Genomic DNA, 24235 nt, shown 5'->3' with positions numbered 1-24235 from the left:
TTTTATCTTCCAGCTCACTTATCTGTTCTTCTGCCTCAGTTATTCTGTTAGTGATTCCTTCTAGAGTATTTTTAATTTCAGTAATTGTGTTGTTCACCACTGTTTGTTTGCTCTTTAGTTCTTCTAGATCCTTGTTAAATGTTTCTTGTATTTTCTCCATCTGTTTCTGAGATTTTGGATCATCTTTACTATCATTACTCTGAATTCTTTTTCAGGTAGGTTGCCTATTTCATCTTCATTTATTTGGTGTGGTAGGTTTTTACCTTACTTCTTCGTCTGTAACAATTTTTTTGTCGTTTAAGTTTGTTTTTTGATGGGTGCTTCTGTGTTCCTGTCTTATTGGTTGTTTGGCCTGAGACATCCAGCACTGGAGTTTGCAGGCAGTTGGATAGAGCTGGGTCTTGGTGCTGAGATGAGGACCTCTGTGAGGCCTTACTCTAATTGATACTCCCTGGGGTCTGAGGTTCTCTGTTAGTCCAGCAGTTTGGACTCGGAGCTCCCACCACAGGAGCTCAGGCCTGACCTCTGGCCTGGGAACCAAGATCCCGCAAGCATGCGGCAGGTGAAGTAACGGTCACCCAAAAACACGGACATCCAAATCCCTGGAACTGCCTGGCTGGTGCATGGCAATGGGGACCCAGGGCTGCAGGAGGGGCAGGGCAGTGGCCTCAGGTGCACAGGGCAGCCTGGTGTTCTCAGAGTCAGAGCCAGGCCATTTGCACTGCCCGCACTGCCCAGCGTGCCAGGGACTCCACCTGGGCCTGACAGGCCCGGATTCACGTCCAAGGTGGCTTCAGCTGTTTTTAACTTATAGCCCATTTGCCAGTTTTCTTATACATATCAGTTAATTTTCAAGGTTCATGTAAGATCTACACTACATGTGTGGCTGCTCCATCTCTTAAGTCCTTGTCAGTCTATAGATTTTCCTCTCCATCTCTCTTTTACGTCTTTGCAATTTATTTGTTGAAGAAGTGAGGTTCTTTGTCACGTAGAGTTTTCCACTTGGATTTTATTGGTTGCTCCCCTTACAGTAGTGTATAACATGATTTTCTTTCCCCTGCATATCCTATTAATTAGCTTGTCCACCCCCACTTATATTTTGAGGTTCATGAGAATTTCTTGTCACCTGGTTTTCTTATGTTTATTGTGTATGACTTTGGTTTTGGCTCCTATTAATGGGGATAGTCAAAATTGGGGAAGTAGGTTTTTTTTAATGGGAGTATTTCAACATTGCATCTTCTCATACAGTTTTCTTTTGCTGGAAAATTAGAAGTATTAAAATAAGATATAGAGTGAGCTATTTTGCATATTCTACTCTAGATACTTTTGTACCTCAATAAACAAGCTGTGGTATATACATACAATGGAATATAATTCATCCATAAAAAGGAATGAAGTTATTATACATGCTACAACATGGATGTACCTTGAAAACATTATGCTAAGTGAAATAAGCCAGACACAGGTTAGCAGGTGCTGGAGTGATACGGAGAATGCAGAGTTGTTGCTTACTGGTTATAGTTTCTCTTTGAGGTAATGAAAAAGTCTTGGAAATTAATAGTAATGATGGTTGCACAACATCATATGTGTAATTAATACTACTGAATTACACATGTAAAAATGGCAATTTTTGTTATATATATTTATAATTTTTTAAAAAAGGATTAAAGATTACTTTGCTATCATCAACTTCCAATGAATCTAACAATTGTTTCATATAGTAGAATTTACACACCACATCACCTTCTTCCTGAAGGGGAATAAGGAAGACACTTGAACAGTATTTTTTTTTCTTTGACTTTGTCAGAACATGTAAGTCATAATTAATCCATGCTTATAGGCATTGAGGGCTACCTTACAGGGTGATGCCTTATATCCATATAGCGCTTGGTAGTTTTCAGAAGCCTTTTATATATAGTGTTTAGTTTGGTCTTGTGACGATTCTGTATTATGTTTGACCGAATTTCACAGAGGTCTGCTTTTGGTTTCCAGGTCTGATAGAAGTCTGGATCATTCTGCTGGAGCAGCTCACAGCAGCTGTGTCTAACTGTCCACGTCAGCACCAACCCCCGACCTTGGATTTGCTCTTTGAGCTGTTGAGAGATGTTACCAAAACACCTGGTAAATATTTCTATGTCTGTCTTTCGAGGGAGTTTGTTATACATATAACTTTTCTCAGGAAGGTATTTGTATGAGTGTCTATTTCACTGATGTAACCGCAGAGAGCATAATAGATGCTCGATGTATATATTTGTTGACCATTAAAGACATGTTCTTGTATTGTTTATGGGTTTCCCACCAGTCCATTTATAAGTAATGGGTGGTGGCCAGGTAGGTGAATGTGTAGAACCCCACTATATTCAGGCCAATGCTGTGGTATCAATGTCCCCTTGAGCCAGTTGGCTTTGCTCTGTTCTATGGTTACAGCCTTCCTCTGTGGCTGGGTCTCATATACTCCTGGCCCCAGGGCTGTCAGTAGAGCTTAACAGGTCTACCACTGACATGAACCAACCACTCAAATGTATGAAGACAGCAACATCTTAATTGTATAAGGGTCGTAGGTGATTATATTTGGGAAAAGACATCTAGTGAGTTCCTGATAGTACAGGAAATGGCCTTTGGGTATTTATTTCTTGTTCTGAATTAGTCAAGGTTAGCATGCACACTTACTCATCAAATTTTCCCAAGATCGGAGAAATTTTTTATAGAAATTTTAGTTTTCACTAACAGAATCAGAACCACAAATGAAACCACTAGTTTAATTCTCGAGTAATAAGAGGAGTTTTGTATTCAGCATAAACTGATGAAGACTTGATAAGTGATACTGTTTTAAGACCCATAGCAAAGTTTATATCAGAATTTTTTTCAGGAACACCATTATAGCTACTCCTACACATTAAAAATTTAAAGACTTTCTATCCAAGAATAAGCAGGTATCTTATAGAATTAATTATATGCCACTATTTCTAAATCTGTTTTATTGGTCAGTATCATTTTCTACTACTAAGTGTGTATGAAGAGCGTTTTAGCCCAATAATTCTACTCCTAGAAATCTATCAAAGGAAATTAACAGTAATGAAGATAACATTCTATATATAATGATGTTTGATGAAGCATCTTGAATACCAAAATAATTATGAACACCCTAAATGGGTTAAATAAGTTATGGTAAAAGCATGTAAATATCTACAGGCATTAAAATGAATATCTGTGAATAATATTTAATGACATCAATAATTGTTTACAGGGCATTATGTTAAAATATATATAGCTTGGAGTACAATCTCAACTTTATGAGAAGCATTTATAAATATACACATACACCCAAAGATAATACATTCAAAAAGTACTAGAACGAAATACATCAAAATATTATTTTCTTCTTTATATTCTCATGTGTTTTCTGTGTTTATTATGAAAAGGATACCTTGCTTGTGTAGTCAGAATTTTAAAAATCCATCAACATTTCCACAAATATTTTTATTACAGTGTTGTTCATAAAGCAAAATATAGAAACATCTTAAATTTCCATCAGTAAGGAAATGGATAAGTAAACTAATGCATATACAGTTTGAATAGTTTGGAACAGTATGTGGTAATAAAAATGAGGAATATCTAATTTGCTGACACAGAATGATCTCTAACTTGTAACTGTTATGGGCAAGAAATCAACATGCAGACCAAGGTTTACCTTATCCCATTTATATAAAAGTAATTTAAAAAAACCTCTATTTCTCTGTTTCTTATAAATATATGTACTCTTAGTTTCATATAAATATACATAGAGTTCAAAGGGTGAACTTTTTCTTATATGTGTATATGTATTTGTATGTTTATGGGGACTAAGGAATTGATCAAGTGATACTTTAGCTTTATCAGTATTGTTTGAATTTTTAACGAGTATATTTACATATTACGTAATTTAAATCATGCAGAAACAAAAAAGAAAAATGTCACCAAAGACCATATATTTCCCAATCAGTGGTAAATTCTTTTTCCTTGCTCCTTCTCAGAATGGGGAGCTCCTGCGAAAGAGGAAAGAGGTGGGAAGCTCTCTGCCGTCACTTGGCGCTGCCATTCTGTTGCAGGAGAGGTGCTAAGATCACAATTCTGATGCTGACCTTTCTTTTTCAGGACCAGGGTTTGGCATCTATGCAGTTGTTCACCTTCTCCTTCCTGTGATGTCCCTTTGGCTTCGCCGTAGCCATAAAGACCATTCTTACTGGGACGTGGCCTCTGCTAACTTCAAGCATGCCATTGGTCTGTCCTGTGAGTTGGTGGTAGAGCACATTCAGAGCTTCATCCACTCAGGTATCTATGGTGCCAGAGCAGCTCATGCTGAGTCATTGTTTAGTAGACAGCAGCATTGTCTAGAAGTGCTTAGTAAACACCAGTGCATGATTTTTGTCCTGGGAATTATTAAAATAGAATTACATGGTTAGTGCCAGCCTTCTAATAGTAGGTTGTCAAGAAGAAAATTGGTACCCCTGTGTCCTCTACAAAATTATCAAACAGAATGCTTAAAATACATGTGTGACTAAAAATAAAACACCTAATGAGGTCTAGGATATCTGTGCATTAGGAGAGGGGAGGCAAGTTCAAGTATATAATAAATTAAAAAAGAAGAAATACCCCTCTAGGCTGGGGGATAAGGGAGAGAGTGTATCCTATTGTCCTGCTGCATCTGGGGAGGCTAAATGGAAGAGGGAGGGTTTTAGAAAAGGCTCAGATTATGGGCAAGAGGTTACTTAACAGATTATTAACAGATTAGCGGGGAAGTGGGGGGTCATATCTGTGGCACTTTGAAAAAGATTTGGAAGTGTGGGGTGGATAGTATGCTGAAGTCAGCAGACAGAGAGGGAGCTGTTATGTCAGCTGTGGTACCAGTGGAGCAGCATTTGTGAAATAGATACTTGCCATGGAAAGATCTGGAAATTTGGGAGCAGGAGGAACCTTGCTGCTAGCCCTAAAGGTTACAAAGAAAAGGGAAAGACATACAGAAGTTTAAGGGAAGAGGGGAGGTCAGAGGCTCCCTTGTTGGCGAGGTTAGAGAAACTCATGAGAACTTGACCCCAAGGAAGAGTCAAAAAGCAAAGATAAGAAATGGGGGTCTCCACTAAGCTTAGTAAGGACAATTTGCCCTGCAAAAAACACACCGATCGAGAAAGAAGAAAAATGGGTATTTCCACATGCAGGCACTAACTGCATCCCTAGTGGTAGAGTTTCTGTCCAGGTCCTGGCTTTGCACAGCTCAGGACCCTTGAGGATTCCACTGAGAATTGGTTCTGTGGCATCGCAAGGACTTTGTGGAAAAGAACACTGGCGTATTCCTTGAACTGGGCAAACAGAATGTGATTTGGGGAGGTCTTATTTTCTTTAGTCTGGGGACAGCATGCAGACTGAAGCCAAACTGAAAAGGTTCAAGAAGTGGTAGTTGGTATGAGAAGATTTTTTGTTTACTAAGAGCATTTAACTCAATCTAATGCAACGATCAGCCGTAAGGAATGTTTGTTTTATCTTTCCCTTTAAGAATTAAAATTTTTTACTAGCTAGTATTCAGGCTGTATAATAGTATATGTTCTATTTTGCTTAAGCAGAGGAATTATATACTTTGAAAAGTGTACATCAACACATTAAAGTGAGCCACATGCATTTCATCTTGATATATCTAGAAATGGATGAAACAAGCTAAAATTAGGTAAAACCCAAGACAATTTTTGCTATAATGAGTGTTTTTTTGTTGTTATTGTTATGGCCATTTCTCTCATTGTTCTATTTCCCAGATACTTGTATATTTTTTGTATCATTTAGCCTTTCCTCTTTTGCTGTAGTATAGATGCTGTCCAGCCCGTTCCTTTGCAATACCGCTGAGTGCAATCTTGCTTTGATTTTCCTGCAGACATCAGGTACGAGAGCATGCTCAACACCATGCTGAAGGACCTCTTTGAGTTGCTGGTGGCGTGTGTGGCCAAGCCCACAGAAACCATCTCCCGAGTGGGCTGCTCCTGTATTAGGTGACATAAAGGTTCCCTGGCTCTCCACGGAGTTTTTATTATGAAATCCAGGGGAATTAAATTCTTTGATGGTAGCAGTCTACTTCTTATAAACAAAAATGACTGTGCTACTAACTCTTCATTTCATCCAGTCAGCAAATGTTTATTGTGTAAGTCACTATACAGGGTGCTCTGCTGCCCAGAAAGTGATGTGACCAAGGTCCCTACCCACAGGGAGCATACAACCTGTTCTAAAGGACAAAGAGAGTCATGGGAAAAGTAATAATAGGAAGGAGGAACTATAAATGCCATGAAAGGACGAGACGCCTGGGGAGTAGAGCAGTCAGCAAGACCTTTTGTAGTAATGATACTTGGTCAGATCTCCCAAGGTGGGTTAGCTTCCGATAGGTGGCGACTTTGTAAGCAGAAGAACAACATGAACACATACATGGAGATAAGAGTTACAAGTGACAAGAGGGTTTTATCTTGTTATGTGTAGAGGAGTAGTGGCAAATTGGGCTGGAATGGGAAAATTAGTATAGAATATATATATGCAAGCCTAAGTTTAAACATCGGCCTATTTGTAGTGGGGATCCATTGATTTTTTTTTTTTTTTACATTAAATGGGTTAGGAAATTGTATTAGGACGATGGCATACCAGATGGGCCGAAGGCAAGAGTGACAAAAGACAGCAAGACTTGTAAGGGAACTGTAGACTAAATCTAGGCACGCGTCTGGAAGGACCTACCTACCTTTTGTGACAATAAAATATATGAATTCAAGACTTCTTTCCTTTTTTCTCCTGGCAGGTACGTCCTCGTGACAGCGGGCCCCGTGTTCACGGAGGAGATGTGGAGGCTGGCTTGCTGTGCCCTGCAGGACGCCTTCTCGGCCACGCTCAAGCCGGTGAAGGTAAGTCACTCAGAGGAGAGACCAGGGCACCTCCAGCCTTCCTGGTGATCCTCAAGTTGGGCTGCCGGGACTCCGCCTCCCTCCTTGTGGCAGGCAGTCTCACTTGGTGGGAACAAGGTAGCTGGATCAGTATTTTGTCCCAGACACAGTGGCAGATCAAAGACAGGGCCTGGAGCCATGAACTCAGGTGCACCCAGTGAACGACTGCTGTGTTTCTCCCCAGGATCTGCTGGGCTGCTTCCACAGCGGCACCGAGAGCTTCAGCGGGGAAGGCTGCCAGGTGAGGGTGGCGGCGCCGTCCTCCTCCCCCAGTGCTGAGGCCGAGTACTGGCGCATCCGAGCCATGGCTCAGCAGGTAAGAATGGGGTTTTGGATCCCAGGGTCTCTGGAAGCTTGAGCTATTGCTAGGGGTGGTTTCTGAAGGCCGTGCATCACCACACTGCCTTTCATTCCTTTAGGGACATATGTGTCCTGGCTCTGAGCTCTAGCCAGTGCTGTTCTTTTCCAGAAATCACTTGAACCTAGTCAACAGCGTCATGGTCCTCTCACCATTTCCAGCTTGTTGCATCCTGCAATGCCCTGATCAAATAGGGTCCTTTTCCACCCGGCCGCTGCACTCCATACATAACTTGACTTGCACTACTTATGTTATAAATAGTTACTGAAATACTATTGTTAATGCTAGACTATGAGTGTCTAAAAATGGTAAACTTATTTTTTTCCCTGTATCTCCCATACACAGCAAAGAGCTTAACATTCAACTCAAATTTATTAAACAACTTGTAAATGTTAACTAACCAGTAAAATTAAGATGTACTTACCGTGCAGGAATCACCATGTACCAATGACTTTTTCTTCTGACACATGGCAGAAGTCACAAAAGTTGGTTGTAAGCTGATGAGTCAGGAGCGGAGAACATTCTGTATATATGGTTTAGAATATGTACCAAACGGACGTCTAAAGCAGAGAAGACCTCTTACAAACATAGCCCCTTTTTATTTACTCTTAACAACATTAAATGTCAGTCCTTGCTATTTGGAGTGTAATGACTTGTCACGTGGCAGAAGCAGTAGTGTTATTACTATTCGTGCCAGCAGCTAACTTTTATTGAGTACTTACTCTTCTGCTCTAATGCTTTGCATATGTCAGTACACACACATTAATTCATTTAATTCTCTCAACAAACATACCAGTAGGAAATCATTACCAACCTCATTTTAAAGGTGAAAAAATGAGTAGAAAGAGTGAGCCACTTGCCGAAGGCCATCCAGCTGAGCCCTGGCGGAGGCAGGTCGAGGATGGTGGCGCTCTGACCTGTACCTTTGTATACGTGTGCAGGTGTTTATGTTGGACACCCAGAGCTCCCCAAAGACTCCAAACAACTTTGATCATGCTCAGTCCTGTCAGCTCATTATCGAACTGCCTCCTGATGAGAAGCCAAATGGACACACCAAGAAAAGGTAAGCAGCTAAGCGCTTATAATAAGGAAAGTCCATTTATGCCCAGCTCCTGCTCATTGTAATTCAAGCTTCAGCCAAGAATACTGAAAATGGTTGTGGAGTCACTTAGCAAAAACTTGCCAGCATTTTAACCAAATCTCCCACATTTCACATGTGTTCGTTGGCTAGGGCTGCCATAACAAAGTACACAGACTGGGTGGCTTAAACAACAGGAAATTAATCTCTCACAGTTCCAGAGCCCAGAAGTCCAAGATCAGGGTGTCGGCCGTGTTGGATTCTTCTGAGGCCTCCCTCCTTGGCTTCTAGATGAACGTCCGTTCCCTGTGTCTTTGCATGGTCTTTCCTCTGTATATGCCTTTGTGCAAATTTCCTCCTCTTAGGAGGACACCAGTCATATTGGATTAAGGCCCATCCTAATGCCCTCGTTAACCCAATTATTTCTTTAAAGACCCTTTTTCCAGGTATGCATTCTGTGATACTGTGGATTAGGACTTCCATGTATGAATTTGCCGGGGGCGGGGCACAACTCACTGTATCTATAGCATCATACATCTCATAACCGTTTTAAAAATAATATGAGCTCTGATTCATATTGTTTCAGTGAGAAATACATCATTAACTTCTCATGAGCAGTACAGCTGTTAGGATCCAGAAAGCTCAGTGCATGCCACAGGAAACTTGCTCTTTCTAAATACTATCATCCTGCCAAAAAAACATTGTTCCTAGAGTTTAAGATGAAGCCAGTGACTGAAAGTTCCCATTTTAAAACTTCTGACACACTAATAATAATGATGATAAGTATTTGAGTTCAATAGATGAAGTACAGGGAGTAGGTAATCCCCGTTCACTTGTGCATGAGGAAACATTCAGGGAGACTGCGAAGCAGGGGAGCTGGAATCAAAACCAGGTCTAGCTGAGCACAATGCCTGTGTCCTTTACCATTTCCATGTTAAGGGGAGAGTGTGAATTTTCCAAAAGTTACCAGGTAGCATAGCAGTTTGATTACTAGACCTATTTGGGTGAAATTTCCAGGTGCTAACTTTTTTTAGTCAAGTGTGTGTGGTACATACAGAAGACTATGTGGAAGGTTCAGAGGTTATCAAGCATGAATAAAAAGTGAAATAACTATGAACCTGCCACTGCACTTCAGAAGTAGAACTTTACCGATATCCCACGTATTCCTCCCAGTTCTGTGCCCTGCTTCCCTCCACTGCCAAGCACGCCAAAGTGTTGGGCATTTTTATCTATTCTGCATACCAATGATTGTGCATTCCTTTCCACAGCTTTAAGCGTTGATCTACTTTCAAATTTCAGTTCTTACCTGTTTTCCTTTTTTTTATATATTTCTAGTCCCTTCAGCCAATTATTCCTACTAAAACAATTTTTGAAGTAAAAGGAGAAAAAGGGGGAGAGGAATAATAAGCTGAATTCACATTATAAATAAAACACAGGAAAAATAGGATCACCTAATATTCCTATGTTACTGGTTTAACTGTTTTAAAAGGTTAAGATTTAAAAATTTATCACCATGGTTCCTCAGTTTACTTAGTACTTTCAATAGACAATTACCCCCCCTCAATGAAATTCAGTAAAACAGGAAAAGCACAAATTCTTTAGTAGAAGCCACTACGCCTTAAAACATCCTCTAAAATTCTTTAAGTATTTTGCGTTGTTGGATTTGACTCATTCACAGGGGCAATTCTTAGCACAGAAAGTAGGAGAAGATGAGTTAGACGTAAGAAAAGTTTGTGCATCTGCTGGTTAGGTGCGTCCTCAGAGGTCCACATTAAAATCACCCATGGGGAAAAAAAGACTGGAACTAAAACCAGATTGCAACATTTAAGTAAAGAGAAATCTGGGTTTGCTTGTTTGTTTTAACATCTTTATTGGAGTATAATTGCTGTACGATGGTGTGTTAGTTTCTGCTTTATAACAAAGTGAATCAGTTATACATATGTTCCCATATCTCTTCCCTCTTGTGTCTCCCTCCCTATCCCACCCCTCTAGGTGGTCACAAAGCACTGAGCTGATCTCCCTGTGCTATGCGGCTGCTTCCCACTAGCTATCTATTTTACATTTGGTAGTGTATATATGTCCATTGCCACTCTCTCACTTTGTCACAGCTTACCCTTCTCCCTCCCCATATCCTAATGAAACTTAAAAGCTTTTGCACAGCAAAGGACACCATAAACAAGACCAAAAGGGAACCCTCAGAATGGGAGAAAATATTTGCAAATGAAGCAACTGACAAAGGATTAAGCTCCAAACTTTACAAGCAGCTCAATATCAAAAAAACAAACAACCCAATCCAAAAATGGGCAGAAGACCTAAATAGACATTTCTCCAAAGAAGATATACAGACTGCCAACACACACATGAAAGAATGCTCAACATCATTAGAGAAATGCAAATCAGAACTACAATGAGATATCATCTCACACCAGTCAGAATGGCCATCATCAAAAAAACTAGAAACAATAAATGCTGGAGAGGGTGTGGAGAAAAGGGAACCCTCTTGTACTGTTGGTGGGAATGTAAATTGATACAGCCACTATGGAGAACAGTATGGAGGTTCCTTAAAAATCTAAAAATAGAACTACCATACGACCCAGCAATCCCACTACTGGGCACATACCCAGAGAAAACCATAATTCAAAAAGAGTCATGTACCACCGTGTTCACTGCAGTTCTATTTACAGTAGCCAGGACATGGAAGCAACCTAAGTGTCCATCAACAGATGACTTCTGAAGGTTGTGCTTCCTACTTCAGGAGTCCAGGCTGCCAGCAGGATGGGGTTGAAGTGTCAGAGCCACTGCTCAAGGAGACCATTTCTTCCAGGCACCTGCACTCAGAACTAATCTGGTTTTTGTTATTTTGGTTTGTTTTGAATGCTTCTCTCAGCATACATTTGCCCTGGGACAAGAAGATGAGAAAGGCACTGCCCTGTCCCTTGAAGATTTATGGTATAGTGGGGAGGCCAGCCCAGTGATAAGTGACAGGATTTCCCTTCTTAGTTAGGGTCCTGTAGTTGTGGACATGAAGCACTAGACCAAATTGGTGGCTTTCACAGCCTGCTTCTTCAAAAGAGTGCATATTCAGGTCTCCTAATACCTCAAGTAACTTCTATGGTGGGGGAATTGGGAGGGGTTGGGGAGTTACCATTTAATGGGTTCAGAGTTTCTGTTTGTGATGATGAAGAAGTTCTAGAAATAGATAGTAGTGATGGTTACACAACATTGTGCATGTACTTAATGCTACTGAATTGAACTTTTAAAAGTGGTTAAAATGGTAACATCAGGTTATATATATTTTACCACAAAAAAGTTGCTTAAGTGATATGTTACAAGGGGTTACTGTTTGTGAGTGACAGCTCTTTGTACATATTCCATTTTTGCTGAAAGTACGATGTTTTCTTTGAGATACCACTACGCCAAGGTCAAGGTCAACCTTTAAAAAATGTATGGGAGGATTTCTGTTCTTTTTTGCTAGTTAAAATATTTTTCCTGCTAGTTATAAAATAATTTTTAAATTCATGGTCTTAAAAAATGGTACAAATGAACTTATTTACAAAACAGAAATAGAGTCACAGATGTAGAAAACTAATGGTTACCAGGGGGGAAAGGGAGTGGGGAGAGAGAAATTGGGAGATTGGGATTGACATATACACACTACTATATATAAAATAGATAACTAATAAGAACCTACTGTATAGCACAGGGAACTCAATACTCTGTAATGGCCTATATGGGAAAAGAATCTTAAAAGGAGATATAGGTATATATGTAATATAGTAACTGATGTACTTTGCTGTACACCTGAAACTAACATGACATTGTAAATCAACTATACTCCAATAAAAAAAATTTAAGTATTAATGTAACAGTTGGACTTTTGAAATCAGTAGTATGAATGAGTTGTAATTTTGTCATTATCCAGTTATGGGAATTAGTTTGCAACATCATGGCATAAGCTATTTTCATGAAATTCTAAGAGCAGTGAAAAGAATGGGAAGCCATAAACCCTAAACCACATTGGTGGATTAAAATGTTGGAATTGAGAGTGTTTTCTTAGTACAGGAATCCAGCCAAACAAAAGGGGCTGGATCACCAAAATGTGAGCATTCACTTCTAATGTTGCCTTACCAGGGCTGTGCCCTGATTGATTAGGAAGTTGTCATGACTGGCGGGTTGCACCTGCTTCTCAACCAGGAGATCTGGCCAGATGTCTAGGGAGCATCCACCCTCCCCCACCTCCCCCAAATGCACATCCAAGGCCCACAAACAAGTCCCACGTCTGTGCTGGCAGAAAAGGATGCAGAAAGGAATTAGCCTGTGCTGAGGGAATGCTGTTTTCTCTCCTAGGTTTGTTTTAGAAGGCTGCAAATTAAATTATCAATTTCTTTATTTGAAAATATTAGCCCCATAATACCTCTAAAGTTAAAAAACTTTTCAGTGTTTAGACCTTCTCTATCTCCCACACTGGAAGCACTAAAGCTTTTATACATATGTACCTAAAGCATTAACATTTTTAATCCTGGAAAACTGGTTTGGTGCCTATAAACCAACTTCAATAAGATTCTAAAAGCTTTGGGTTTGAAGATGGTGGAGTAGAAGGACATGAGCTTACCCCTTCTTATGGGAAAACCAAAATCACAACTAACTACTGAACAAACCACTGACAAATAAATGCTGGAACCTACCAAAAAAGACACCCTACATCCAAAGAAGAAGCCACAATGAGACAGTAGGAGGGGCATAATCGTGATAAAATCAAACCCCATACACACCAGGTGGGCAGCCCACAAACTGAAAAACAATTATACCACAGAAGTTCTCGCACAGGAATGAAAGGTCTGAGGTCCACATCAGGCTCCCCAGCCTGGGGGTCTGGAGGAGGAGCCCCCAGAGAATCTGGCTTTGAAGGCCAGCGGGGTTTGATCGCAGGAATTCCATAGGACTGGGGGAGACAGAAACTCCACTCTTGGAGGACGCACACAGGGCTCATACACAGTACCCAGGGAAAAAAGCAGAGACCTCATAAGAGACTGGCCAGACTTACCTGCTAGTATCAGAGGGTCTCCTGCAGAGTTGGGGGTGGGGGGTGGCTGTGGTTCACTGCAGGGACAAGGACACTGGTGGCGGCAGTTCTGGTGAATATTCATTGGCGTGGGCACTCTTGGAGGCTGCCATTTTCTCACCAAGACCTGGCCCCACCCAACAGCCTGTAGGCTCCAGTGCTGGGATGCCTCAGGCCAAACAACCAACAGGGAAGGAACACAGCCCCACCCATCAGCAGGCAGGCTGCTTAAAGTCTTCCTGAATAAATAGCTGCCTGATAAACACACCCCCTGACATGGCCCTGCCCACCAGAGGGAAAAGATCCAGCGCCACCCACCAGTGGACAGGTACCAGTCCCTCCCACCAGGAAGCCTGCACAGGTCTCTTAGACAGCCTCATCCACCAGGGGGCAGACAGCAGAAGCAAGAAGGACTACAACCCTGCAGCCTGTGGAATGGAAACTGCAATCACAGAAAGTCAGAGAAAATGATATGGCAGAGGAGTATGTCCCAGATGAAAGAACAAGATAAAACCCCAGAAGAACAACTAAGTGAAGTGGAGCTAGTCAATCTGCCTAAAAAAGAATTCAGAGTAATGATAGTAAAGATGTCCAAGATCTTGAAAAAAAGAATAGAGGCACAGATCGAGTAGATGCAAGAAACAAAGACCTAGAAGAACTAAAGAACAAACAAACAATATAATAACTGAAATGAAAAATACACTAGAAGGAATCAATAGTAGAATAACTGAGGCAGAAGAACAGATAAGTGAGCTGGAATACAGAATGATAGAAATCACTGCTGTGGAACAGAATAAAGAAAAAAGAATGAAAAGACAGGAGGACAGCCTAAGAGACCTCTGGGTCAACATTAAATGCACCAACATTCACATTATAGGGGCCCCAGAAGGAGAAGAGAAAGGACCTAAGAAAATATTTGAAGAGATAAGCTAAACACTTCCCTAACATGGGAAAAGAAACAGTCACCCAAGTCCAGAAAATGCAGAGTCCCAGGCAGGATAAACCCAAGGAGGAACACACTGAGACACATAGTAATCAAACTGACAAAAATTAAAGATAAAGAAAAAATATTAAAAGCAAAAATGGAAAAGAAACAACCTACAAGGGAATTCCCATAAGGTTATCAGCTGATTTCTCAGCAGAAACTCTGCAGGCCAGAAGGGAGTGGGATTATATATTTAAGTGATGGAAGGGAAAAACCTATGACCAAGAATATTCTACCCAGCGAGGCTCTCATTCAGATTTGTCAGAGAAATCAAAAGCTTTACAGACAAGCAAAAGCTAAGAGAATTCAGCACTACCAGACCAGCTTTGCAACAAATGCTAAAGGAACTTCTCTAAGCAGAAAAGAAAAAGCCACAACTAGAAACAAGAAAATTATGAATGGAAAAGTTCACTGGTAAAGGCAAACGTACAGTAAAAATAGGAAATAATCTGCACACAAATATGATATGAAAACCAGCAATTGTGAGAAGAGGAGATCACAAATGCAGGATATTGGAAATGCATTTGAAATTAAAAGAACAGCAACTTAAAACAATCTTGCTTTTATATAGATTTCTATATCAAAAACCTCATGGTAACTGCAAACCGAAAATCTACAGTAGATACACACACACAAAAAAAAGTAATCCAAACACAACACTAAAGTTAGTCATCAAATCACAAGAGAACAAAAGAGGAAGGGAAGAAAAAGCACGTACAAAACCAAATTCAAAACAGTTAAAATGGCAATAAGAATATACATATCAATAATTACTTTAAATGTAAATGGATTAAATGCTCCAACCAAAAGACACAGACTGGCTGAATGGATACAAAAGCAACACGTGTATATATGTTGTCTACAGGAGACCCACTTCAGATCTAGGAACACATAGAGACTGAAAGTGAGTGAATGGCAAAATGTATTCCATGCAAATGGAAATCAAAAGAAAGCTGGAGTAGCAATATTTATATAAGACAAAACAGACTTTAAAGATTGTTACAAGAAAAAAAAAAAAAAGATTGTTACAAGAAACAAAGAAGGACACTACATAATGATCAAGGGATCAATCCAAGAAGATATAACAATGGCAAATATATATGTGCCCAACATAGTATCTGCCTTATATATTGAGGTGCTCCTAACAGCCATAAGAGAAATCAACAGTAACATAATAATAGTGGGGGACTTTAACATCCCACTTACATCGATGGACAGATCATCCAGACAGAAAATAAATAAGGAAACACAGGCTTTAAATGACACATTAAACCACAAGGATTTAACTAATATTTATAGAGCATTCCATCCAAAAGCAGCAGAATGCACATTCTTTTCAAGTGCACATGGAACATTCTCCAGGATTGATCACATGCTGGGCCACAAAGAGAGCCTTGGTAAATTTAAGAAAATTGAAATCATATCAAGCATCTTTTCCGACCACAATGCTATGAGATTAGAAATCAACTACAAGAAGAAAACTGTAAAAAACACAAACACATAGAGGCTAAACAATATGCTACTAAACAACAAATGGATCACTGAAGAAATCAAAGAGGAAATCAAAAAAGACCTAGAGACGAATGAAAATGAAAGCATGATAATCTAAAACCTATGGGATGCAGCAAAACAAGTTCTAACAGGGAAGTTTATAGCAATACAATCTTACGTCAGGAAACAAGAAAAATCTCAAATAAACAACCTAACCTTACACTTAAAGCACCTAGAGAAACAACAAAAAAAAAAAACCCAAAGTTAGTAGAAGGAAAGACACCATAAACATCAGAGCAGAAATAAATGAGATACAGACAAAGAAAACAATAAAAAAAATGAAAGTAAAAGCTGGTTCTTTCAGAAGATAAAAAAGTTTGATAGGGCTTCCCTGGTGGCGCAGCGGTTGAGAATCTGCCTGCTAATGCAGGGGACACGGGTTTGAGCCCTAGTCCGGGAGGATCCCACATGCCACAGAGCAACTGGGCCCATGAGCCACAACTACTGAGCCTGTGCGTCTGGAGCCTGTGCTCCACAACAAGAGAGGCCGCCATAGTGAGAGGCCCGTGCACCGCGATGAAGAGTGGCCCCTGCTTGCCACAACTAGAGAAAGCCCTCACACAGAAATGAAGATGCAACACAGCAAAACTAAATAAATTAATAAACTCCTACCCGCAATATCTTCTAAAAAAAAAATTTGATAAACCTTTAGCCAGACTCATCAAGAAAAAGAGGGAAGAGAGCTCAAGTCAATAAAATTAGAAGTGAAAAAGGAGAAGTTACAACAGATACCACAGAAATACAAAGGACCATAAGAGACTATTATAAGCAACTATATGCCAATAAAATGGACAACCTGGAAGAAATGGACAAATTCTTATAAAGGTACAATCTCCCAAGACTGAACCAGGAAGAAATAGAAAAGATGAATCACAAGTACTGAAATTAAAACTGTGATTAAAATACTCCCAACAATGGGGCTTCCCTGGTGGCGCAGTGGTTGAGAGTCTGCCGGCCAATGCAGGAGACATGGGTTCGTGACCCGGTCCAGGAAGATCCCACATGCCACAGAGCGGCTGGGCCCGTGAGCCATGGCCACTGAGCCTGCGCGTCCAGAGCCTGTGCTCCGCAACGGGAGAGGCCGCAACAGTGAGAGGCCCGCATACCGCAAAAAACAAACAAACAAACAAAAAAACTCCCAACAAAATACGAGGGCCAGATGGCTTCACAGGTGAATTCTACCAAATATTTAGAGAAGAGCTAACACCCATCGTTCTCAAACTCTTCCAAAAAATTGCAGAGGAAGGAACACTCCCAACCTCATTCAATGAGGCCACCATCACCCTGATACGAAAACCAGACAAAGATACAACAACAAAAAAAGAAAATTAAAGGCCAATATCACTGATGAACATAGATGCAAAAATCCTCCACAAAATACTAGCACACCAAATCCAACAATACATTAAAAGGATCATACACCATGATCAAGTGGGATTTATCCCAGGGATACAAGGGTTTTTCAATATCCGCAAATCAATCGGTGTGATACACCGCATCAACAAATTGAAGAATAAAAACTATATGATCATCTCAATAGATGCATAAAAAGATTTTGACAAAATTCAATACCCATTTATGATTTTTAAAATCTCCAGAAAGTGGGTATAGAGGGAACATACCTCAACATAGTAAAGGCCATATATGACAAACCTACTGCTAAAATCATACCCAACAGTGAAAAACTGAAACCATTTCCTGTAAGATCAGGACAAGGATGTCCTCTCTCATCACTTTTATTCAACATAATTTTGGAAGTCCTAGCCACAGCAATCAGAGAGGAAAAAGAAATAAAGGGAATCCAAATTGGAAAAAAGAAGTAAAACTGCCACTGATTGCAGATAACATGATACTATACACAGAAAATCCTAAAGATGACACCAGAAAACTACTAGAGCTCATCAATGAAATTGGTAAAGTTGCAGGATACAAAATAAATACAGAGAAATCTGTTGCATTTCTGTACACTAACAACGAACAGTCAGAAAGCGAAATTAAAGAAACAATCCCGCTTACCATCACATCAAAAAGAATAAAATACTTAGGAATAAACCTACCTAAGAAGGCAAAGGACCTGTACTCTGAAAACTATGACACTGATGAAAGAAATTGAAGATGACACAAACAGTTTGAAAGATATACCATGCTCTTGGATTGGAAGAATCAATAGTGTCAAAATGACTCTACTACCCAAGGCAATCTACAGATTCAGTGCGATCCCTATCGGATTACCAATGGCATTTTTCATAGGACTAGAACAAAAACATTTAAAATTTGTATAGACACACAACAGACCCCAAATAGCCAAAGCAATCTTTTTCTTTAATTAATTTATTCATTTATTTAATTTTTGGCTGCATTGGGTCTTTACTGCTGCACACGGGTTTTTTAGTCCCCTGCTGAGAGCGGGGACTACACGGGTTTTTTCAGTCCCCTGCTGAGAGCGGGGACTACTCTTCATTGCAGTGCACAGGCTTCTCTTTGCAGTGGCTTCTCTTGTTGCAGAGCACGGGCTCTAGGCACATGGGCTTCAGTAGTTGTGGCTCGCAGGCTCTAGAGCGCAGGCTCAGTAGTTGTGGCACATGGGCTTAGTTGCTTCACGGCATGTGGGATCTTCCCGGACCAGGGCTCGAACCTGTGTCCCCTGCATTGGCAGGTGGATTCTTAACCACTGCACCACCAGGAAAGCCCCAAAGCAATCTTGAGAAAGATAAACAGAGCTGCAGGAATCAGGCTCCCAGACTTCAGACTATACTACAAAGCTACAGTCATCAAAACAGTATGGTACTGGCACAAAAACAGAAATATAGATCAACAGAACAGGATAGAAAGCTCAGAAACAAACCCACACAACTATAGTCAATTAGTCTACAACAAAGGAGGCAAGACTATATAATTGAGAAAACAAAATCTCTTCAAGAAATGGTGCTGGGGAAACTGGACAGCTACATGTAAAAAAATGAAATTAGAACATTCTTTAACACCATACACAAAAATAAATTCAAAATGGAATAAAGACCTAAATCTAAGACCAGATATTATAAAACTCTTAGAGGAAGATATAGGCAGAACACTCTTTGACAGAAATTGCAGCAAATAAACAAATGGGACCTAATTAAGCTCAAAAGATTTTGCACAGCAAAGGAGACCATAAACAAAAGGACAACCTACAGAATGGGAGAAAATATTTGCAAACAATGCGACCAACAAGGGATTAATCTCCAAAATTTACAAACAGCTCATGCGGCTCAATATTGAAAAAAACAAACATCTCAATCATAAAATGGGCAGAACACCTAAATAGACATTTCTCCAAAGAAGGCATACAGATGGCCAGGAAGCACATGAAAAGGTGCTCAAGATCTCTAATTAGAGAAATGCAAATCAAGCCTACAATGAGTTATCACCTCACACCCGTCAGAATGGCCATTATCAAAAAGTCTACAAACAATAAATGCTGGAGAGGGTGTGGAGAAAAGGGAACCCTCCTACACTGTTGGTGGGAATATAAATTGGTACAGCCACTATGGAGAACAGTATGGATGTTCCTTAAGAAACTGAAAACAGAGCTATGATCCAGCAATATGATCCAGCAATCCCACTCCTGGGCATATATCCAGGGAAAAATGGTTCGAAAGGATACATGCACCCCATTGTTCATTGCAGCGCTGTTTACAATAGCCAAGACATGGAAACATTCATCTGTGCATTGACAAATGAATGGATAAAGAAGATGTGGTACATATATACAATGGAATATTACTCAGCCGTTAAAAAGAATGAAATAATGCCACTTGCAGCAACACAGATGGACCTAGAGATTATCATACTAAGTGAAGTGAGTCAGACAAAGAAAGACAAATATCACATGATATCGCTTATATGCGGAATCCAGAAAAAATGATACAAACTTATTTACAAAGCAGAGACAGACTCACAGATTTAGTGAATGAACTTATGGTTACCAGAGGGGAAGTATGGAGGGGAGGGATAGATTGGGAATTGGGGATTGACTGGTACACACTGCTATATTTAAAATAGATAACCAACAAGGACCTGTGTAACACAGGGAAGGAACTCTGCTCAATACTCTGTAATAACCTAAATGGGAAAAGAATTTGAAAAAGAATAGATACATGTATATGTATAACTGAATCACTCTCTGTGCACCTGAAACTAACACAACATTGTTAATCAACTATACTCTAAATTTTAAAAAAAATCTCTCCAGGTATTCTCATAGCTAGGTGTCTTAGCAGAGTTGACACACTTGACAGTTGTAGTCAGAATTCCTATATCTGGAATGTGCAGACCAGTAAATACTTCCTTCTTCCTCTCTCTTCCCCCAAGCCTATATGGAATATTGCCTTTGTCTGGGTATGTTATACAACGTGCTGTCACATCCTGACTTTGTACTTTCAGAGGCTATCCTTGCACAAGATAAAATGATGCAACCAGTTAAAGAATAACGTGGAATCTTGCAATTAGCTATTTCTTGGATTCCCTAGATAACTAGCAGAAGAGACTTTAAGCTCTTAAGCCTATCTTAGTGAAATAAAGACTTCATTCCTAGATATGCAGGAAAAAGTGAAACTGGGGAAACAAAATGAACTCAAATGTCCAAGCATAATGTTAATTATTATATATTAATTTTTCTGTTTATTAAAAATTCCTCAGCCATCACTTAAAAAAATAGTAAAAGCATTGGGTTTAAGGAAAAATGGCAAAGGGTTGGAAAAAGGCCAATTAAAATTACTATAACTCAACAGAAATTGTTACTTTCTTGATTTGTTTTATTACTCATAACTATGAAAGAAAACAGCTCATATAACATAATTGTGTCTACGTTAAAGATTTTTTAATAAAATTGTTCTATTTGTTTCCTAAGTCTTGTTGAGAATCGTTAACTCAATATCATAATATTAATTCTATAGCTCCCAGATTTTAAAAGTGTCAGGAATTCCATTAATCATGATTAAAATTGTCACCTTGTAATGCCCCAAGAAATTTGTCCTTTTTGAAGAAAGACATTAAAATACAAGTAGTTTAGTTTGTAATTTTGCCTAGTCATCTGTTTGTGTAAGGTCTGAATTGCTTTAAGGTAACTCATATAAGGCAGCTGGCTACTAATCAATGCCTTTCTTTTCATTTGAAGTGTTTCCTTCAGGGAAATTGTGGTGAGTTTACTATCCCATCAAGTGTTACTCCAGAACTTATATGATATCTTGTTAGAAGAGTTTGTCAAAGGCCCCTCTCCTGGGGAGGAGAAGATCCAAGTGCCAGAAACCAAGCTGGCTGGCTTCCTCAGATACATCTCCATGCAGAACTTGGCCGTCATCTTTGACCTGCTGTTGGACTCCTACAGGACGGCCAGAGAGTTTGACACCAGCCCTGGGTTGAAGTGCCTGCTGAAGAAAGTGTCTGGCATCGGGGGCGCTGCCAACCTCTACCGCCAGTCTGCCATGAGTTTTAACATTTATTTCCACGCACTGGTGTGTGCTGTTCTCAGCAACCAGGAAACCATCACTGCTGAGCAAGTGAAGAAGGTCCTTTTTGAGGACGATGAGAGGAGCACAGATTCCTCCCAGCAGTGTTCATCAGAAGATGAAGACATTTTTGAGGAGACAGCCCAGGTGAGCCCCCCTAGAGGCAAGGAGAAGAGGCAGTGGAGGGCTCGGATGCCCTCCCTCAGTGTCCAGCCCATCAGCAACGCGGACTGGGTGTGGCTGGTCAAGAGGCTTCACAAGCTGTGCATGGAGCTGTGTAATAACTACATCCAGATGCACTTGGACCTGGAAAACAGTATGGAGGAGGCACCGATCTTCAAGAGCGACCCTTTCTTCATCCTTCCCTCCTTCCAGTCGGGGTCATCCACCCCGTCCACTGGGGGCTTCTCGGGGAAAGACACACCTTCCGAGGATGACCGCAGTCAGACCCGCGATCACGCGGGCGAGCCGCCGAGCCTGAGGGGGACCAGCGGGGAAATGCTGCTGCTGCCCCCGAGCCCCAAGGTAGAGAAGAAGGACCCCAGCCGCAAGAAGGAGTGGTGGGAGAACGCCGGCAACAAAATCTACACCATGGCAGCCGACAAGACCATCTCAAAGCTGATGACCGAGTACAAGAAGAGGAAACAACAGCATAACCTGCCCACCTTCCCCAAAGAGGTCAAGGTGGAGAAGAAGGGAGAGCCACTGGGGCCCAGGGGCCAAGGCTCCCCGCTGCTCCAGCGGCCCCAGCACCTGATGGACCAGGGGCAGATGCGGCACTCCTTCAGCGCTGGCCCCGAGCTGCTGCGCCAGGAGAAGAGGCCCCGCTCGGGCTCCACCGGCAGCTCCCGGAGTGTCTCCGCAAGGGACGCCGAAGCCCAGATCCAGGTGGGTACCCGCCCCCCACCAGAGGATGCAAGGGTCCACAGCCAGCCATGCAGGAGGGAAGCTGGGTACCAGTGACGCACCTGTGCCCCTCAGGGAGCACTCAGACACGTTATGATCCTCCACAGTCAGGGGACTGCCTGCCCCTAAGACATAGGATCCATCAGTACATCCTTGTGAAACTGAAATTGTATTCTCATAATTTCAGGAATTGTTTCTATGGGTCATAACAGATACTACTGAGAATTAGGAACCCACCTGTGTAAATAAGATGACGCCAAAGCTTAGAAAATGGATGGACTTAAACCCAGGACTCAATGCCAGTTAGTCATTTGAAGATAGCCCTGAAGCAATTCTGTAGTTATGAAGAATTATGTAAAGGGAAAAGGCAAAGTGCATATTATGTGGTTATTCCAATGAATTGTTTTTCTAGCCCATCCTGAGCACATAAAAATTCTCATTTTCAGAGTGTTCCTATCCCTTTATATAATTAATATTTGCAATTCTATGGTACCTCCCAAAAATGAGCTTGAGAAGTAAAGAAGAGGGGCACTGTTTCGTTCAATTTAAGAAAAGATGAGATGGGAAAAGACAGAAGGATCTAAACTCATGGAGAGCCCTTTAAAAGTCATCTGGACGTTTATTTTAAGTTGTAGATTCCTGTTGCAGGCATAGTAAGATAGGAGCTCTTGGGCCCTAGGATTCTGTGGACCTATACAGGAATGTATTCTTAGAATGAACATAAACTTGGAATTAGTATGAATCTTGCAAGATACTTTTTTCCTCTGATGTATCTTGAACATAGAACTAAACTTCATAGTTCAGAATCCACAAAAATCATCTTAGACTGTATTTGTAAAAGTATCCAGTCAAACTGAGATGTAAGATTATTCTTTAACAGATGACCTGCTTGACAAATAACAAATCTTAATTGCTTTTTCACGTCTTGGAGATTTGCTTATGATTTCAAAAGTTACCCTAAATTAAGGTAGACCTATTCCAAGTTTTCTAGACATTAGAGAGACTGCTGATTAAAAATCTCACATGGCCTATGAAAATCTCATCATGAGAAGGCAAGAGAGTTTTTAAAAATCTGAGGAGTAAGATTTTTGTATTTTGTAAAAGCTGGAAATAATGTATTCCTAATGTGAAATGAGTCTCTGCTAGTCCTTATATATATATATATATATATATATATATGAACTTAAACTGATGTTTTATTATAAGTGCATTAAATTAGTAAAGACTACATTTATTGAAGCCTAAAGCCTGAGAAAACTCATTTGCATATTAGCCACACTTGAGTACAAATGAAACTGCTGGAGAAAACTGCTAATTCTCTTAATCCCTTTCTCTTAGGCATGGACCAACATGGTGCTAACAGTTCTCAATCAGATTCAGATCCTTCCGGACCAGACCTTCACAGCGCTCCAGCCAGCAGTGTTCCCATGCATCAGCCAGCTGACCTGTCACGTGACTGACATCAGAGTTCGCCAGGCTGTGAGAGAATGGCTCGGCAGAGTGGGCCGTGTCTATGACATCATTGTGTAGGAGACTCACATTCCATTCCCAAGGGGATACACCAGGAGGGTTTAGAGTATGTCTGCCAGTCCAGCTGATAGCATTTCCCCCCCACCAGCCCCCGCGACTCAGAGAACACCCAGTTGCTCCCTAACTAATCAGCACTGGGGCCATTCTGGATACTAAGGTTGTATCTGGATGACACAAGTGAAACTCTAAATTTGCACATAATTTCAGAAGACTCTATATTCCTGGACACATTTCTAAATCTTATTTCCCAATGCCTTTGCCTGCAATATTGTCCCCAAATGAGTCACTTTCAAGGGCCACTCCTTTGAAAACATTACATTGATCCATCATTTTAT

At 40.6% G+C, this 24235-nt stretch overlaps 1 protein-coding gene and 1 long non-coding RNA gene across 2 annotated transcripts in view; one reads left to right on the top strand and one right to left on the bottom strand.

Moving 5' to 3' along the window:
• Positions 1-23900, top strand: part of ARFGEF3 (ARFGEF family member 3) — a 182639-nt gene extending 158739 nt beyond the window's left edge. Inside the window, exons 27-34 of the mRNA XM_060030511.1 lie at positions 1993-2121; positions 4135-4311; positions 5900-6014; positions 6803-6905; positions 7129-7260; positions 8244-8365; positions 21134-22352; positions 23709-23900. Coding sequence (XP_059886494.1) covers positions 1993-2121; positions 4135-4311; positions 5900-6014; positions 6803-6905; positions 7129-7260; positions 8244-8365; positions 21134-22352; positions 23709-23900 — 2189 coding nt within the window. The remainder of the gene's footprint in view (positions 1-1992; positions 2122-4134; positions 4312-5899; positions 6015-6802; positions 6906-7128; positions 7261-8243; positions 8366-21133; positions 22353-23708) is intronic.
• On the bottom strand, positions 6836-13578 carry LOC132437251 (uncharacterized). The gene is made up of 3 exons (XR_009521986.1): positions 13425-13578; positions 7727-7862; positions 6836-7007 (listed from the first exon to the last, which is right to left on the bottom strand). It is a non-coding gene; the product is annotated as an uncharacterized lncRNA (long non-coding RNA).
• Positions 23901-24235: the final 335 nt, after the last annotated feature.

This window comes from Delphinus delphis, chromosome 14, assembly GCF_949987515.2.
Source record: "Delphinus delphis chromosome 14, mDelDel1.2, whole genome shotgun sequence".
Taxonomy (NCBI): Eukaryota; Metazoa; Chordata; class Mammalia; order Artiodactyla; family Delphinidae; genus Delphinus; species Delphinus delphis.
Note: the sequence above shows the minus strand (reverse complement) of the source record. Positions and strands in the feature narration are given on the sequence as shown.